General features: G+C 41.9%; 1 protein-coding gene across 7 annotated transcripts in view; it reads right to left on the reverse strand.

Annotated features, from left to right (window-relative positions):
* Positions 1-18145, reverse strand: part of sorcs2 (sortilin-related VPS10 domain containing receptor 2) — a 299088-nt gene that overhangs the window by 7923 nt on the left and 273020 nt on the right. For all 7 annotated transcript variants that reach the window (XM_047330522.1, XM_047330520.1, XM_047330521.1 and 4 more), the window contains exons 14-21: positions 13688-13795; positions 8810-8930; positions 8588-8721; positions 4058-4177; positions 3366-3537; positions 3090-3276; positions 2465-2598; positions 241-364 (exon numbers count right to left, since the gene is read on the reverse strand). In XM_047330522.1, coding sequence (XP_047186478.1) covers positions 241-364; positions 2465-2598; positions 3090-3276; positions 3366-3537; positions 4058-4177; positions 8588-8721; positions 8810-8930; positions 13688-13795 — 1100 coding nt within the window. The remainder of the gene's footprint in view (positions 1-240; positions 365-2464; positions 2599-3089; positions 3277-3365; positions 3538-4057; positions 4178-8587; positions 8722-8809; positions 8931-13687; positions 13796-18145) is intronic.

The following is an 18145-nucleotide window of genomic DNA, read 5'->3' on the forward strand; positions in this document are numbered from 1 at the left end:
TATATATCGGTTATTTGGAAAAAGAGTGTGATCTTTTTAAATGTAATTGTAGTGCTCTCTTGTGGCCGGTAGAAAATATGAACCTTTTGAGTCTTTTGAGGGAAAATATACAGACATTGAGAAAAACATACAAAATAGATGTTAATGTTTTACCAAATGCTCAAATGCCAAATGTCATAACATCAGACAATATGTGTTGCCACATCAACCACAGTCCACTGAAGGCCCCCGTTGTGTTACCGTAGACTCGGACAGTCCTGGTATCCTGCACCATGGATCGGCCATTGGAGGCCTGGACGGTGACTGAAACCTCCCCTGTCTCAGGGAAACGGGTCAGCAGGCTGTTCTGCAGCGTCAGCGTAGGCTGCGTGAGACAGAGTCAGTTAGTTAAATGTAGCTAGTCCGGTCAAGAAGACTACTCTCACGCATGCTTTGGTCGTAGTTTTATTCTCAATCATCCGGCCTTTCCTCCTCTCACACATGTGCACTTCCAGTTTCCTGCAGCCATTTTCCTGGGCCGTCATTCGATCAGCTGTTCATCAGCTGGTCTCATCTATCCAATAGCATTGCTACACACCTTCCTCTTTAGCCTATCATCTTGGTGCTGTCTTTTAAAATATGATTTCTCTTCCTGCCTTAGTCCTCTCATATGGTTGTTACGAGCACCCTCCACCTCCCCTTCACCACCCAGCCTTGCAGACTCTTCAAACTGCATCTCTTCATCAGTCTCTGCAAGTCACTCAAACACCATCACCACCAGTGTCTGGACTCCATGGGGGGATTTATTCTGTCACTTTTCAGGGCAGATATCCTCGACTATAAGATCTCAACATCGAGTCTAAGCGCCAAAGATTCTATCAAGACTGGTCATCACATATCATTCTGTTATAAGGGCAGTAAGCGATTCTAAAGCAAAACACATTCTGTAAAAATCTGTGCTTTGTTACACCTGTAACCATGACTACCAGTGATGTCAGGGGGTCACTGCTGCCTGGTGAAAAGTTAAACCCCTGCAGGTCAGCAAAACAGCATTTTCACCGGGTGTTTAGTTAGTTAGGCTCTCTGCAATAATCCATGTTTTTAAAAATAATAAAAAATAGATCAAAAGGACTGTGTAATGAGAAAAGCGATGCTCAAAGTGCATAGCTGAATCATATCTAAATCTTCAACTGCCCTCAGCTTTCGCTCACTGTTTTGGTTTTGGGGCCCGCAACTTTGCGCTCCACAACCTGGTTTGCTGCTGCAGCGGCAGCTATTCTCAATGAACAGCATAACTTTATATGAAAATATTAGTGCTGTCAAAATTAACATATTAATCTTTGTGTAAAATTGTGAAATATTTAACGCGTATACATTTTTTTCCGCCATTGCCACATTTGGTTCACTTCGTGTGGCGGCTGACCTATGTGACGACGTGTGCCGCATAACCGTTAGCCATCCTGGTTAAGATGGATATGGACAATGAAGGAGTTTAATGCCTTGGACACACTAAATGATTTTCAAAGTCATCAGATCTCTGTACCGTTCATACTACACGACGTGCTGTCTTGTAATAACGAGGCTTTCAATCGTTGTTCAGACTACGTGACTCATGTGTGATGGGGGTTCACACACTACACACTCCTTCACCAGGAGAATTGTCTCCAAGTTACGTTTTGTCACGAAAACACACGTGAGAAGTGACACGGGAAAATATGCCATACACGCGCGGAACAGGAATTGTGTGTCACTTTCACTAATGATGTCAAAAAGAAACTGATGAATATATTGCAGGATACTCTTATGTCGAAAGGTCAGAAACAGGAAGTAGTTTGAACAGACGCTCTCTGTGTTGTGCGGACGGAGAGAAGTAAGTTGACATTAATATGTGGCTAGATATGTGGACACGTGGGCGAGGCCTCAGAGAGTCACTTTGGCCATGAGGGTTTTATTGGAAATCTGTAGTTCACAGGAGAGAATCTGTGCTCAAAGTTAAAAAGATGCTATTAATCAATAGTATTTGAATTTAAATACTTCCCTTTGTGTTGATTCTACATTAATTCCATCATTTTACATTTAAATATCCATTATGACAAACTTCAGTCTTAAGCAGAAAAAAAGCAATTAATCGCGATTAATCACAGCAAATTTATGTGATTAATTAGTTCCTTTTTTTTAACGATTGGCAGCACTAAAAAAAATATAAATATAAGTGGATCGTTCAGCAGCTAAAGAGCCAGATATTTTCTTTAGGAGCTGGTGGAGACCAGAAATGAGCTAAAAGATGAGCATGAATCCAAATTAATGAAAATGGCGCACTGTGTCTCCTAAATGTGCCATTATTTGCTTGAATACTTTCCCAACCAACTGTATCGCTGCTGGCAAAACGTGGCAACAACATTTACAATGAATGCAGCTAGAAATAAGGCAATCTTTTTTGATGTTGGCAAATGTTATGAGAAAACGTTTGTGGTGTATCCCTTACCCGCAGGTTGTCGCCTATCCACCAGTAGAAGACAGTCAGGTTGGCCTCAGTGGGAAGAACTAAGGCAGTCAGATTGACCTCATGGTTTCTCCCAGCAATTGGAACCACTTCCAGATGCACTTCCTGTAGAGGAGCTGTACAAGAAGAAAACAGGAGTCAGAGATCACAAAGCGATCAAGTGATGGGTTTAAGATTCAGTTCTGAATGACATTCGATTACAGGTCAAATTCAGTGGAACAAAATTGTTCATACAAGTGCTTCAAATAAGAGAATTACAGTATTTGAGGTCAAACCTAATTTAATCTTCACAGAACTGAAGGATGACAGCTTGTTTAAAAGCTGCAAAATGACAGAGTTGTTGTATCAAGTAAAAGCCATAATAAAATAACATCCCCATTGTGTCATAGCTTTGCCTTGTGTGATAACAGTTCAAGTATCAGACAGGGTATATGGCAGGAAATCACTGTCACCCGGGGAGTGAAAAATAAAATTGATCAGAAATGAGACGTCGTGAGCTCTACTACTACTCTAAACTGTCTCTACCTCCTTATAAGAAACGATTTCAGAGGCGACCAAAGTACAGATAACCATATAAAAACATAACGGGATTGTCTGGGAGGCTGACCTGTGACCTGGATGTACATTGTGGCCCGGTCGTGCCCGGCCATATTCTCTGCCTTCACTGTGACCTTGTAAATGCCTGGCTTTTCATAGCGATGCTGGATTGGTTCATCAGTCACCGTCAGGTTCTGGTAAATGGCCCTAACACCGTCGCCGAGGTCCACCTGGTACTTGGTGTTGCTGGTGTCGCCCTGTTGCAAAGGAACGACAACTTAGAGCACATTCAAATCAAATGACGGAGGGAAGACACAAAAGGAAAACAACTTCCATCCTACTGTACCTGTTCCTGGTGGACAATGAATGTGATGTCATCACCAGGAGCCACGGCCAGCATCTGGCCCTTGATGCCAACCTGTAGTCCTCTAGGTGGCAGCAGAGGGCAGTTGTGCTGTTTGGCGCTCTGCTGCCTGTTCAGTCCGCCTTCACACACGTTGGATATCACCTTCCTGTAGCTGAAGGAGAGCAGAGGACAGTACAAGTGTCAGACTTACCTTTTTCTTTCTGAGGGTGATCTCAGGAGGATACATATCAGCTTCATATTAATGGATTATTAAAACACCGTGTGTTAGTTTAAACAAATTATGGCTAGCAGCACTTTTAAAGCTCACAAAATAAAAATGTATTTTTTTCACATGTAGCAAGTACTTTTGGGACAGAGTCACGCTAGCTGTTTCCCCCTTACTTCCAGTCGTTATGCTAAGCTAACAACATCCTGTCTCTAGCTTCATAAACTAAAGGAAATGAGTAGGTGTATTTTCCAAAAGGTTGAATTATTTAAATTCTGCCACCAATGTGACTGAATGTGTGAGTGTGTGTGTGTGTGTGTCTGTGTGTGTGTGTGTGTGTGTGTGTGTGTGTGAGTGTGTGTGTGTGTGTGTGTGTGTGTGTGTCTGTGTGTGTGAGTGTGTGTGTGTGTGTGTGTGTGTGTGTGTGTGTGTGAGTGTGTGTGTGTGTGTGTGTGTGCGCGCAGACCCAGTGGTGGACCCGTAGGTGTGTCCTAGATGGCAGTCTTCAGGTGGTGAGTCCGGGTCATGCCAGAAGTCAGCAAAGCATCGATCGCTCTCTTTGTGCGACCGCTCAAACCCGTAGTCACTACACACACACACGCACGCACGCACACACGCACACACACACACACACACACACACACACACACACACACACACACGCACACACACACTTTTTCAATTCAATTCAATTTTATTTGTATAGCGCCATATCACAACATACATTGTCTCAAGGCACTTTACATAGTGAGGTCAATATTACAATATATTACAGGGAAAACCCAACAAATCCCACAATGAGCAAAGCACTTGGCGACGGTGGAGAGAAAAAACTCCCTTTTAACAGGAAGAAATCTCTGACAGAACCAGACTCAGTTGTGGGCGGTCATCTGTCTCGACCGGTTGGGGTGAGGAGAGAGAGGAGGAAGAGAGGAGAGGTGGGCAGAAAGAGGGTGGGAGGTGAGACAGTAGGAGAGAAGAGAGAGAGAGGACAGTTGTACAACCGCCGCTGTAATCTCTACCAGACTGATACTTATAATTAAAAAATACAATTATGTTGTTGTCATTATTAGTGATGATATTAATATTAATATTAATAATAGCAATAATAATAATGACGGGTTTGGGTCCTGCAGCTCTGGGGTCAGAGATACACTAGGAGAGATAGAACACACAAACAGGGTTAGTGACATGTACTGTAAACATATCGGGGGATGGGGGGGTAGTATAACAGTTGCTTTAATTTCTACCAGACTGATACTTATAATTAGTGAAAACTGATACTTATAAATACAATGATGTTATAAATAATAATGATAGTAATAATAATAATGACGGGTTTGGATCCTGCAGCTCTGGGGTCAGATCTACTAGGGGAGAGAGAAAACAGAGTTAGTGACATGTAATGTAGATACATGGGGGCAGAGAGAGAGAGAGAGAGAGAGAGATTGAAAAGGTGGGAGAAGGAGAGAGATATAAAGGGAGAGAAAGAGGGAGAAGGAGAGAACGGGAGAGGGAGAAAGATGCTCATGATATAAGTTCCCTCAGCAGTCTAGGCCTATAACAGCATAATAAAGAAATGGTTTATTAAACACCTGAGCAGTTCTAACTATAAGCTTTATCAAAAAGGAAGGTTTTAAGTTTAACTTTAAATGTAGACAGGGTATCTGCATCCCTGACACAAACTGGGAGCTGGTTCCAGAGGAGAGGAGCCTGGTGGCTGAAGGCTCTGCCTCCCATTCTACTTTTACAGACTCTGGGAACCACAAGTAATCCTGCATTTACAGAGCGAAGTGATCTATTGGGATAATATGAAACTAGGAGCTCTGTAAGATATGATGGAGCTTGCTTATTAAGGGCTTTGTAGGTTAGGAGCAGTATTTTGAATTCCATTCTGAATTTTACAGGAAGCCAATGCAGAGATTCTAACACTGGAGAAATATGATCTCTTTTTCTAGTTCCTGTCAGAACTCGAGCTGCGGCATTTTGGATTAGCTGGAGGCTTTTCACAGACTTATTGGGGCATCCTAGCAGTAATGAATTACAGTAGTCCAGTCTAGAAGTAACAAAAGCATGGACTAGTTTTTCAGCATCCTTTTGAGAGAGGATGTTTCTAATGTTCTTGATATTGCGCAGGTGAAAGAAGGCTGTCCTAGAGACTTGTTTTATGTGTGAGTCAAAGGACATGTCCTGGTCAAAGGTAACTCCAAGGTTTCTCACAGTAGAGCTGGAGGCCAAGGTAATGCCATCCAAAGTAACTATATGATCAGATAATGTTTCTCTGAGGTGTTTAGGGCCGAGTATAATGACCTCAGTTTTTTCTGAATTTAGAAGTAAAAAATTATAAGTCATCCAGGCCTTTATGTCTTTAAGACAATCCAGAAGTTTGTCGACCTGATTAGTTTCATCTGGCTTTATAGATAAATACAGCTGGGTATCGTCAGCGTAGCAATGGAAATTGATGTGGCGTTTTCTTATAATATTGCCTAAAGGAAGCATATATAGAGTGAAAAGTATCGGTCCCAGTACAGAACCTTGTGGTACTCCATGTCTCACTTTTGTATGAATGGAAGATTTGTTATTAACGTTAACAAACTGAAATCTATCAGATAAGTAGGACTTAAACCATTCTAGTGCTGTTCCTTTAATCCCACTTTGTTCTAGTCTCTGTAACAGAATTTTGTGATCGATGGTATCAAATGCAGCACTAACATCTAAAAGGACGAGAATAGAAACATATCCACTGTCTGAGGCCATGAGAAGGTCGTTGGTAACCTTCAGTAGTGCTGTTTCTGTACTATTATGTTTTCTAAAACCTGACTGAAAGTCTTCAAGCAGACTATTCCTGTGTAAATAGTCACATAACTGGTTAGCAACAGTTTTTTCAAGGATTTTAGAGATAAAGGGGAGGTTTGATATCTGGGTCAAAGATATCTGGGTCCAGAGTCGGTTTTTTGAGCAGAGGTTTAACTACTGCCACCTTAAAGGCCTTTGGTACATAGCCTGTCAATATAGATAAATTGATCTGATCTAATATGGAATTATTAATTAAAGGTAATACATCCTTAAATAGCCTTGATGGAATAGGATCTAAAAGACAGGTTGATGACTTGGATGAAGTGACAAGTGAAGTCAGCTCAGCCAGATCTATAGGGGAGAAGCATTCTAAATAAAAATTAGGCGATACTATTGGTTCAGAACCTACAGTACTGGACAGTGTGTCTGTGCCATTAGTGGGAAGAAGCTGGTAAATTTTTTCTCTGATGGTAATAATCTTATTAGTAAAGAAACTCATGAAATCATTGCTACTTAGAGTTGGAGGAATAGACTGTTCAGTAGAGCTTTTACTCTCTGTCAGCCTGGCTACAGTGCTGAAGAGGAACCTGGGGTTGTTTTTATTTTCCTCTATTAGTGAAGAAAAATAATTGGTTCTGGCATTTCGGAGGGCTTTCTTATATGTAATTAAACTATTTTTCCAGTCTAGGTGAGAATCATCTAGACTATTGGAACGCCACTTCCTTTCTAACCTACGTGACGTCTGTTTTAAAGCGCGTGTCTGTGCATTAAACCATGGAGCTATCCTCCTCTGTTTGACTGTCTTCTTTTTCAGAGGGGCGACAGTGTCAAGTGTGGAACGTAGTGAGGCTGCTGCACTATCAACAACATCATCAATTTGTATGGGAGTAAAGTTTTGATAACGATCCTGCACTGTATCGACACATGGCAGCAGAGTAAATAACGAAGGAACTGTTTCTTTGAATTTACTAACAGAGTTTTCTGATAGACACCTGCTGTAATAGAACTTTTCTCCAAATTCAGTAAAGTTAATAATGGAGAATTCAAATGTATCTAAGTACTGATCGGACAGAGGAAATACTATTAGATTGTCAATGTCTATGCCATAGGTCAGAACGAGGTCGAGGGTGTGATTAAAACAGTGAGTGGGTTTGTTTACATGTTGAGTAAAACCAATTGAGTCTATGAGCGAATTAAAGGCAGAACTAAGACTGTCGTTGGCAACATCCACATGAATGTTGAAGTCACCCACTATAATAACTTTATCTGTGCTAAGCACCAACTCAGATAAAAAGTCTGAAAATTCAGATAAAAATTCAGAGTAAGGGCCTGGTGGTCGATAAACAACGACTACAATAACTGGTTTTTGACAATTCCAGCTAGGGTGAAGGAGGCTAAGAGTTAGGCTTTCAAATGAGTTAAAACTATGGTTAAGTCGAGCGTTAAGCAATAAGTCTGCTTGGTAGATTGCTGCTACTCCTCCTCCTCGTCCTGTGGTCCGAGGAATATGAGTATTATTATAAGAGGGAGGTGTTGATTCATTTAAACTAACATATTCTTCTGGCTGTAGCCAGGTTTCAGTCATACAGAATAAATCAACGTGCTTATCAGTTATCAGATCATTCACTAACAAAGATTTAGATGGGAGTGACCTAATATTAAATAATCCACATTTTATTGTTCTATTCTTAGGTTCATTTATAGGCTTTGTGTTGATCTTTATGAGATTTGTGTGAATTACACCTCTTTTATTTCCCTTTGGATTAGATAGTTGAAGTGGTCGTGGGGCAGAAACAGTTTCTATGGGGTTTTGTGGGGGTGACTGCTGTAATAGAAGCGCAGAGAAGCGTGTAAGACTGCAACTCTGCTTCCTGGTCCCAACTCTGAAAAGTCACACCACAGACAAAGACATGATACAGCAGTAGAAAAAAAAGCTGACTAAAAATAGTGACTTGGAAATTGTTTGATTTCTCAGCTGGCATGCAAAGTCCAGTTGATATCTTCCTATATTAAATCAACAATAGACAGAATAAAAAGGTGACCAGAAAAGACAATGATGACAGCGGTGAAGGCTCAGTGGCCTTTGTTGACATGCATTAGATTTCATGCAATTTGCTCCGTTCTTATCCATATAATCCTTTCTACCTCAATGAACCATTTCAAAGTAGAGAAGGTGTTTCTATGTTCCCCAAGGTCTCACCAGTTGAAGTCTTTCTCTGTGCATTGACAGGGTTTGGTGCTGAGAGCCGAGGTGTAGCTCTTTCCCTTGATGCAGAATGCTGTGTCCTTTCTCTTCCTGAAACTCCGTTCCTGGCCCATGATGCACTTCTCTCCCTGAGAGCATGCAGTGCAATGTGAGAATTCATTTTCAGATATGAGCAGGCATGTACTGTACATGTGTGTGTGTGTGTGTGTGTTTTACCTGCAGGTCTGTGAGCTGCCAGGACTCGTAGTCAGAATCGGTACACTGATGGGGGAAAGACTGCCTGAAGTCCACTTTGACCAGCTCCCAGTCTGACCTGTAGCTGATGTGGCCAAACACGCTGCAAACAAAAACGCACTTATATCAATTCACATGTGGGTATGTAGCTCAATATTTCCCGTGCAGACATGAGGGCGATGACAGTCTTGTCATGTAAGTGTGTTCAGACTCAAAGTGAAGTAGGCTGGATGGAAACAGACTCAGCGTGTTCAGCTCAGCCTCTGACAGAACTCTGAGAGTATTTCTGTAATTTACCCCCTGGTCGCTCCTCATTTTCCTCTCATCTCTGTATGTTTATCGAACCCATTATGAAGTTCCTGGATACAAGCGATTTTCCCTAAGGTGGAAACAATTTCAACTTTCAATCTGTGCCACCCAAACAAATTCTTCACATCCTTCCATTGGCTTCGTTTGGAACCACACCACCACCCGTGATTCTCATTGACACACACAATAAGAGTGCGAATGTGCATATTTCCAAAAGGTTGAACTAGTTCTTTAATGTAAGGGGCAAATAACGAGGTCACCCGACTTCTTTTGATCTATATTAAAGGTGTAAAGGTGTTCCTCTGTGTTCTCACCAGTTACACTACAATCCAGTCGGCACGCACCCATTCAATGGGATCAGTGAGATCGTAATCTCTGCCTTTGAGTTTGGAAAAATAGACAGATAAAAACACTCAAGGTTACAGGACAGGACAACCCAATTTGAATCCCCTCTTTGTCAAAAGCCCCTTACGTACAGAGATCCTGCTGCATGGCCATTAAGAAAACCATGCTCGCTTATACGGAACCAAAGAAGTTGCCCCACATGCGTGATTTTAGATGGTATGCTGGCGTTTCAGGATCAGAGGCGTGATGTGTATCACTACAGCCTCGGGCCTCCTGTCCTACCATTTATACAGATGTTGATCTGGCTCACATGGCTCTGTGACTAGGCGGAACATTGAGGCCTCTCTTCCCCTTTCCACGTTTGTACCTGCAGAATAGATGTGCAACATTCTAACCTTGAATGTTTGTCATCCTCCATTTATTCACCCGCTGTATACCAGCTGGCGTCTTCTGACATCTTAGTCAGCTCCCCCGCTCTCCACAAGGTGGTGATGTTTTATAGTGCAACACTGGTAATGTATTCCATCCCCATTCTTGTCAGTCAAGAGTATTTTTTGAAGCAGACTGATCTGACACAAGTCGACGACTCTGACATATGTCGCTTTGACAGCGGCCGCGTTCACCTTGTTGGACTGCAAGGCGAGCGTGACTAATGTTGTCACCCTTTGTTGTTTCTCTCATTCATACAGGGCTCTGCCCTTCCGTGTCTCCATTAGATGTCTATTATATATTATCTATAAGTGTATTTCAGGCGTATCTCATCTAAAGGCTGAGTTCCCCCACATTAAACAAAGTCATAGTTTGCAAATTGACAGGGCTGGATTAACTTATTAGGAAGTCCAGGGGACAAAATGAACCCTCCCTGTTCCTCTGTTGTACTTTAGAGAGGGCATATTACTAAAGAGATTTGCATTCAATCAAATTACCAGGAACTGATAACCACACAGTGGTGCTATGATACAGATTTCAAGTAGTTGGTTGGTTTGGGGTTTTGTGTCCTTTTTAAATGCTTTAAAGGGGCAGTAAACGATTTTTGGAGAAAAACTGCCATTCTACACAAGGGTAAAAACATGTTAGTCTTCAGAATCATTATGCTCAAAGAGCTAAAAATGTATATTCTGTTCATTATATCATCATTATGGTCTGGAAATGTATTGACAGGTTCAATATTAGTATGTTTTCATCATCATCGGCAACTGTATTGATATTTTCCTAGTCCCCTAATAGGAGCACTGACACTGTTGAAGTTGTTACTGCTCATTTTCAAAAGTGGGATTGGGGCGTTCTTAATTTTACACTTGGATTTTATTTTTTTGTGAACTAAACTTAACCACAATAAGAAGGACAGGAAGCCTTCTGTGGCAGTTGTGTGGGGGCGTAAATTATAGTAATTGATCAAGAAGAAACTACATACAAATAAAATTCCTTTCACCACTGTTTGTGTTTGAGTGACAGCTAAAGATTCAGAGGTGTGTATATCTCAAAACCTCATCACACAAAATCCAAACAATCATAGCTGGATACAACTTGATATTAAAAAAGGTGTTATAGCCCCCATATACCAATTCATGGCCTTTAACGAGAGAGTGTGTCACTGCTCATTCATACATCTCGTCTAAATTTGCTCTGGCACACAACATATTTATCAGCGTGAAGTGTAAAAATCAACTCTATTGCTTTGTCTGCGCTCAGCTCCAACCAGCCTCAGAGTTAATTTAACACATTTTTTTTTTTTTTTAGTTTTGAATAGCCTCTCCAGAGCCAGAAGAGCTCTATTAGTGGGCAAACAACACTCCAATCAGCTCAGCGAAAAGAAATCAACTCTCATTAACAGTGGGAAATGTGTTGCTCTAGCTCCTCTCATTAAAATACAGAGCGGGGGGGGGGGGAGAAAACATTTCGAAGGACGTGTTTGCAAGTCATTTCTAGGAGAGTTTCCATGCAGGGATTCCTTCGAAGAACTATGTATTTGCTTTTCGTGACTGTGTTGCACATGGTGCAGGTAACTCAAGGGGGGAAAATGGTTTGTCAGTCGCAGAGTGATCTGGCCCGATGATCTCCCACAGCAGCATGAGCCCAGTGAGAGTCTGTCCGGTCTCTGATACATACTGTCAACAGTATGAGCGGTGGACAAGCTCTGCTCCCCCACCTGTCCTTGGTGCTGAGTCACTGCTCAAAGACTTCATTATGGGATGGCAGGCTGCGCCGTCAAAAATCGAAACCCTGATGCGAGTAAAAAGACCTTGGCTAATCTGTCAGACATGCTCGCTGGAGCCAGATGGGTGACATTTATATATGTACCTATATGTGTGGGTATTAGTCTCAACCCAATGACACATGGCAGAAAGTGGTGAGTGAGTCGGAGGGTTCAAGTCAAGTGTGTGCGTTCGTGACCATCTCATTGCCCTTCTTAGCGGATTACAGCTGGAAGTCGGCCTTATCTCAGGGCCAAGGCCGGCCGTCTGAGATGATGTGACAAGTCTCACTCCAGCTAACTTCCCGATGGAGAGATTGGATATAGAGAAGAGGAGAGACAATCTTAAAATACTCTTGAAGCCTACATCAGCAGTTCTGGTCTGAAGCTGCCGATCATTGTGATTTTGTGCCAATATTCGGAGGCTCTTCGAAATATGTTCAGATGTAGGCAGCCTCAGCTGTACTTCAGGTCGTATACAATTTATGCGGCGCAAAGAAAAGCCAACATTAACAGCGCTTACGGATAGGTTCATTTTTTGTTGCTGTATTTTTTAAGTTCCTAACTGAACTCCGAGGCGATATCTTACTGTGTTTTTCTGGGCAAAAAATGTTAAAGCTAACATAAGATTTCAGCCAAACTGGTATCTTTGTCCCAGTGGTCACACTCAGGGTTTATTTATTCAGCATCATCCTCTACCACAGCTCTGAAAGGAAACTTAAGAGGGATATTCAGACTGAAACCTGAACTTTGGAACACATCCGCTCTATTTGGCTCATATTCGCTTGGGCTGAACTTCTTTGCAAAAACAAAATACAGCTAATGAGGAATGCTTCTGACTCTTGTAACATTCATATATATATATATTATATATATGTATTTTTTTTGTGCCACATATCAGATCTAGGCAGGTAGCATTAAGGGCCTTGCCTTAGGGCCCACACTGGATATTAGCCATGTCCTGTCCAGAAATCGAACTCAGACCTTCTGTACCAAAGTCAACGGTGTAACATAAAAAACGTAATATATACACTTGCCAGGAGCTTCAGCCATCGTTGCCTTAGCAGACTGGACAATACAGTGACTAAATATGCAAAAGTGACAAGATGAGCGTGCCAGGCTAGGGTAAGCTGGTTAGAATCCTAACTTCAGTAGAGTTAACATAGCAAAAACTCACATATAGTCGCTTTAAATGTACAAAGTTTAATCATTTCATTAATGACGATCCTGGATTAATAGTGTTGAACTGTTGGTATGGCGTAATAATGCGAGGGGCTTTGAATGTCTAGGCCCACTATGGCTATAATGTATGTAATCAATCTAATCACCGACATCATGTTAAAAGTCTGTGAAACTGACCAATGTCAGATTTTTCTTACCAGAACTTGTACTACAGTAGATTAATGTACTGGTCTAAGCCTACTGCAGCCTGATGAAGAGCCCGACAGAGAGACAAACAAAACGATGTGGAGCCAGGGCGCACAAATACAGAGCCGAACCACGGAAATAAAATGTCAAGCGAGGAGAGAAGCCAGGCTGGGAGGGAGGGCAGAGGGCGTGCACAGGCCTGCGCTCCCATCAACCTCTGCTGCAATGGCAATCAAACCCTCTGGAGGCGAGGAGAGAGGACGGCTTTGCAGGAAATCAGCAGTGAGACCAGCTGCTGTCAGTGCCACGAAATTGGGCCCCACACTCCAACAGATAGAGAGGGAATTGCCGTGATGGGAGAGAAACTTGAGTGTCACGTATGTCAAGGCTGCGCCGTCTGACCCGCTTAGACAACTCATGAGAACTGATCAGAGCGCGGGTGCAAGGTTAAACCATAGGAAGTGTAGGAATTGCCACAGGTTTAATTTCTGCTTCCACAGAGCCTTCTACATCTAGTATATTGTAATTTACACTTGGATGCTTATAGAGCACTTACAATCAGTTCAACTTAATGCAGACTTTTATTCCACAAGCATTTTCTGTAATCAAATGTTTCTTCCTGCTGAAGTGGAGATTAAACTCACGTCATGACCAGGGTCTCGTCTCCTGGCTCGCTAAGGAGTCCATCAACGAACACAGAGGTGCTGGTGAAGTTGTGAACGGTCCACGTCCGTCCCTCATCAATACTAAACCTGCGGGCAAAAAGGAAAAACAAGTGTTCACAATCAACAATACTCTCAAACAGAGATATCGATTTTTATATTTTAAATCTCTACACACTCCCAGGGATTTGTCCATCCACTAACCCTCTCCCATTGTCCAACTGGCATTTAAAGAACTCGTGAGAAAAAGAGAAAACTAGCCATGATGTGACCCATTTTCCTCTTGTTTTGAAATGATACTTTTGACTTCCTCTGTCTGAAATGAAGGACGCATAGTAGTGTTTCCACATAAATATCAAGTGCATTTGAAAAAAAGCTGTAAAATGTAAATGATAAAAATGTAAAACAAATAAAAAAGAAAAGTGAATAGCCTTATTTCCATATAGTTTGCACAGTGTCGTCAAAGGGTGGCGATATATGCAATGGTACTTGTGGCTGAAACAGAGTAGAAGAAGTAGGGGCTGACATCTGTCATGCGGACAAATTGTTAATTTTGCTTAGGAAGGTTCCAAAGTGAGTGAAATGACCCAGAAGTATTTTATCGGCAGCCATGATAAGAGCTGCTCGAATTCTTTAAATGCATATGGTGCTTCAATGCTTTCCTGCCTATCTCATTTAGCATAGGGTACACTGGTCCTTCCTATGCAAAAAGAAAGGAGAAATAGACGCCCCACAATTCATTGTGGCAGCATTATTTAACGTGACACGCCATGCACGAACATAAACGATTAAATCAAAAAGGTATGAATATGACCAGGAAGGGACGAACATCATCATGTAAGTTACCGTTGCCTATTAAGCATTTTCCATCTTATGTCAGATGGTGGTAATACACGCTCAATCCTCGGAAATGTGTAGTTTTACCAGCGCAGACGCACGTCAATAACATCCGCCGTCGCATAATATTACATGGTAAGAAGAAACAAAACCAGTCGCCTTGGCCACCTATGAGACAATAATAGAGAGAGGGCTTCAGCAACTTTTAGGCGAGTTGTATTAAGTTGTTGAAGCAAAAGCATTCTGACTAGTCATGCGAAATTTTCATTATGGACGAACTCTGAAAAGTTCTCTCCAATTATGAGCATTAACTCTCACTCTCATTAACGCTGATGAAACTTTTTTTGAATTTCCACGAACCTTTTCTAATGTGATACATCAAAATAAGCATAGAAATACAATGGAATTATGACGGAAACTATTTTTTTCGACTCCTTAGTGGTATATCTGCTTGCTACCAATGTAAACTGCATACAGCAAAGAAACCTGGTGAAGCAATAGTTAACAATAGAATGGAAAAGAATCATATTTAAACTAAGTGCTACAATTTTTTTTGTGTGTGACAGAGGCCTAGAAAGCGAGTTCCCTGCTCTCTGTGGTCTGCGGTGGCAGCAGTGCTGAGTAAATATGGCAGCACGATGGAGAGGGATCAATGTGGAATCGAGCAGCGTGTGGCTCGCACTGCGGGCTGTGTGTGGTAATGATGTGTTAACAAGGACGACAGTGTGATAATGAGCAGGTAAACATGCAGTCACACGGAAACACAATGAAAATGCAAAGCTACTAGAGGATGTCTCCATTGTACAGGCCTAAGCATGCTTCAAATAAAACCCCTGTCAGACTGCGTAGCAGGGTCTGGCACCACCTTTCTGACGCCAGAATCGGGAGGGTCCTGCCTCCAACAGCTTTTGTTTTGGCCAGGTGTGCAGACGTGAGAAAGTTGGCAGATTTTTAATGTCTCTCAAGCTGTTTTTTTCTCTCTCCATTTGTTACACAACCACTTCTGCAATTTTCGGGTGTACAATCGAGAACGAAGACCAAGAAAGCTTTCGATGAGAGACTGACTACAGTGACCGTAGTAACCCCCATTTGTGTCAAGACTACAAAGACACTTACTGTCAGGGGCGGACTGGGGCAAAAAATGGCCGGGATCTGGATAAATTGTGTATAAGGGGTCTCGGAAGAGACCTTTTTAAAACTAATGACACATCTATCTCTCCTCATTCACGTATTTTTTGTTTCATTCATTCAACTAAGGCTTATCATCATCAATCTTATCATGTCACTGGTGGTGTGTGGCCTATTGCCCTATGTCCCTGTCTGTCTCATCACCCCGTTTACTAGCATCCTCACCGTCATCTCCCCTGTTGCTGGCAGCAGCAGCCCCAGAAGAAAAGTCACTTTGTTGCAAGGCAGAGCATCTTCTATTTCTTTTCCCCAAACTTTTCTCCACCACCTTCGCATTTTGTTGCCCATGAGTACATGTAGGTGCACAAGTGGATTTGGATTCGCATTAGAAAAGAGAAAAAGAGCTATTGGTCAGTTGGACGAGTTTTCCCTAAGAAGTGATTGGACAACACATTGTATGACCAGTGTCTTTGAAGCATACTGAGGCCTTAAATTTATTTTATACTGACGATTCAAGTCACATATTCAAAATTGAAAAGATTATGAGCAAGGCTTTAAATTTGCTATCAGCTGGACATCTACAGCCTTCTACATGCTGACGTCCTCAGTCGTCTAGCCAATTAAATCTTATTTCCCTCCAGCTAATAACCAAAGAATTATTAGAAATGGATGGAGTGATGACCCTGTAATCAAAAAGATTAGTGGCCCAAATTTATAATGATGCTCCATGGCACACCAGGAATTTATTCCGATCCTTCAGTACTGTGAAGAATTCTAAAACAAGACTTATTCTTCGAGGAGCCTAATCATAAATCATAAATGTACAGAACGCAACTCTGTCCAGTCGCCGTATTATGGTGCCATCTCATTTCTCAGCCTGCTAGCTTTTCATAATTAAGTGATATGAATGCCTAGTGTGAGTCGGAGTGAGCTTATGACAGGCGCTGGGGAATGATCTGTGTGTGTGCATGCGCGCTGAGTCACTTTTAAAATTCTATATGGTTCATTTTCAAGTGGCTGTGAACGTGGCATGGCTTTGAAGCACACAGTTGTAGATATCCTATCCCCACATGGGAACATGGTTTAATTATTCCGGAGAGTCAGAGGCAGTGAAGACGGGATGGGTAGAGAGTCTTGCTTCAAGGATGTGGGGTGGGAGAGATTGTCTCAATGGCTTGTGAAGGAGCATTTCAGGTCAACACGTGTCCCTAACATAGACAAGTACCGACTCTGCACTAAACTGCTCTCTTTCCACAGCGTGACATGGCCCCTTATCTCCCTCCCTCTGTCCATCTATCTGTCTACTGCTGTCTTCTCCTTCTCTGTACTTCCAACCCACTAATGCTACTGTCACCGCTGCCTCTTTCTGTCTGGGAGGTGAAACCAGGCCACATAGACTCATTCAAAGTTCTTACCCTTAAAGAGTAGTAGTCGTAGTACAACTGTCAGTTGTTTGACAGGTACATTGAAGCTTTGACCACACCCATAATTAGATATGGATATCTGCAACCATTTGTCCCAATTTTTAAAAAAATCCAGTGCAATTGCATTCTTGATGATTCATTTACATCAAAAGATAACAAAACATACTGTCAAGCACTTCTCAGAATTTACCATGGAAAATCAACATCTTTCCAATCAAGAAAATGCCCCAAAAAGTATATTTCAAGAGAAGCTACACCCTTTTTTGTAAATCACATCGTTTTGTAGGCACAAAGCATTCATACAGGTGTTTTTTCCCCCAAAAATGAAAAAAAATAATGTAATAAACAAAATTCTGGATGTGACCCCACTGGCAGGCAGTCAAATGATACACACAATTACCATGATTAAATTAAAAAAAATTCATGATTTGAACATTGCTTTTTTTTAATATTTTAATGCAGAAGAAGTGACTTATTATACTGTTAGGCTCCATCGTGCTGGTGCATATTCATGTAGTCCCAAATAAGGCAACAAATAATCAAATAACCACAAAAATAACTGCCATTCAGTGAGGGTTTTTTGCAGGGGGGGCCTTGAGGTGTGGGGCCCCAGGTCAGTTCCCATTTTTTGTGTTTAAAGGCTAAAAAACTTTTAAAAGACAACTAAATTATCTGCTGGGAGACGAGACGGAATTGCATCACTGCCTTAAACTATCCCCTTCTAAAAAAGTGCGCGGTGGAACACGTGCCAACATGCCAGTATACCGATGCAGTTGCAGGTTGAGACGAGTAGGCCAGCTAAAGAGAGACATGTAATCAGCATTTAATAACTACTTTTGCAAAAGAACACTGAGGAAACATTGCCGTTCCATCATTTGCCTCTTGGCACCAGAACAATGCACAGCTGAAGTGTGTTGCTCTCACACACAACACTGTTCTCTGTTAATGGAGCAGCTGAGAAAGAGAAACATCGGGGGTCATGAAGCTGGAGTGAGACGACAGCTAATGTCTCTGGAAAGGAGCAGTTTTGGGAGCCGGAAATATCATCAAC

This window comes from Scophthalmus maximus, chromosome 2, assembly GCF_022379125.1.
Source record: "Scophthalmus maximus strain ysfricsl-2021 chromosome 2, ASM2237912v1, whole genome shotgun sequence".
NCBI lineage: Eukaryota > Metazoa > Chordata > Actinopteri > Pleuronectiformes > Scophthalmidae > Scophthalmus > Scophthalmus maximus.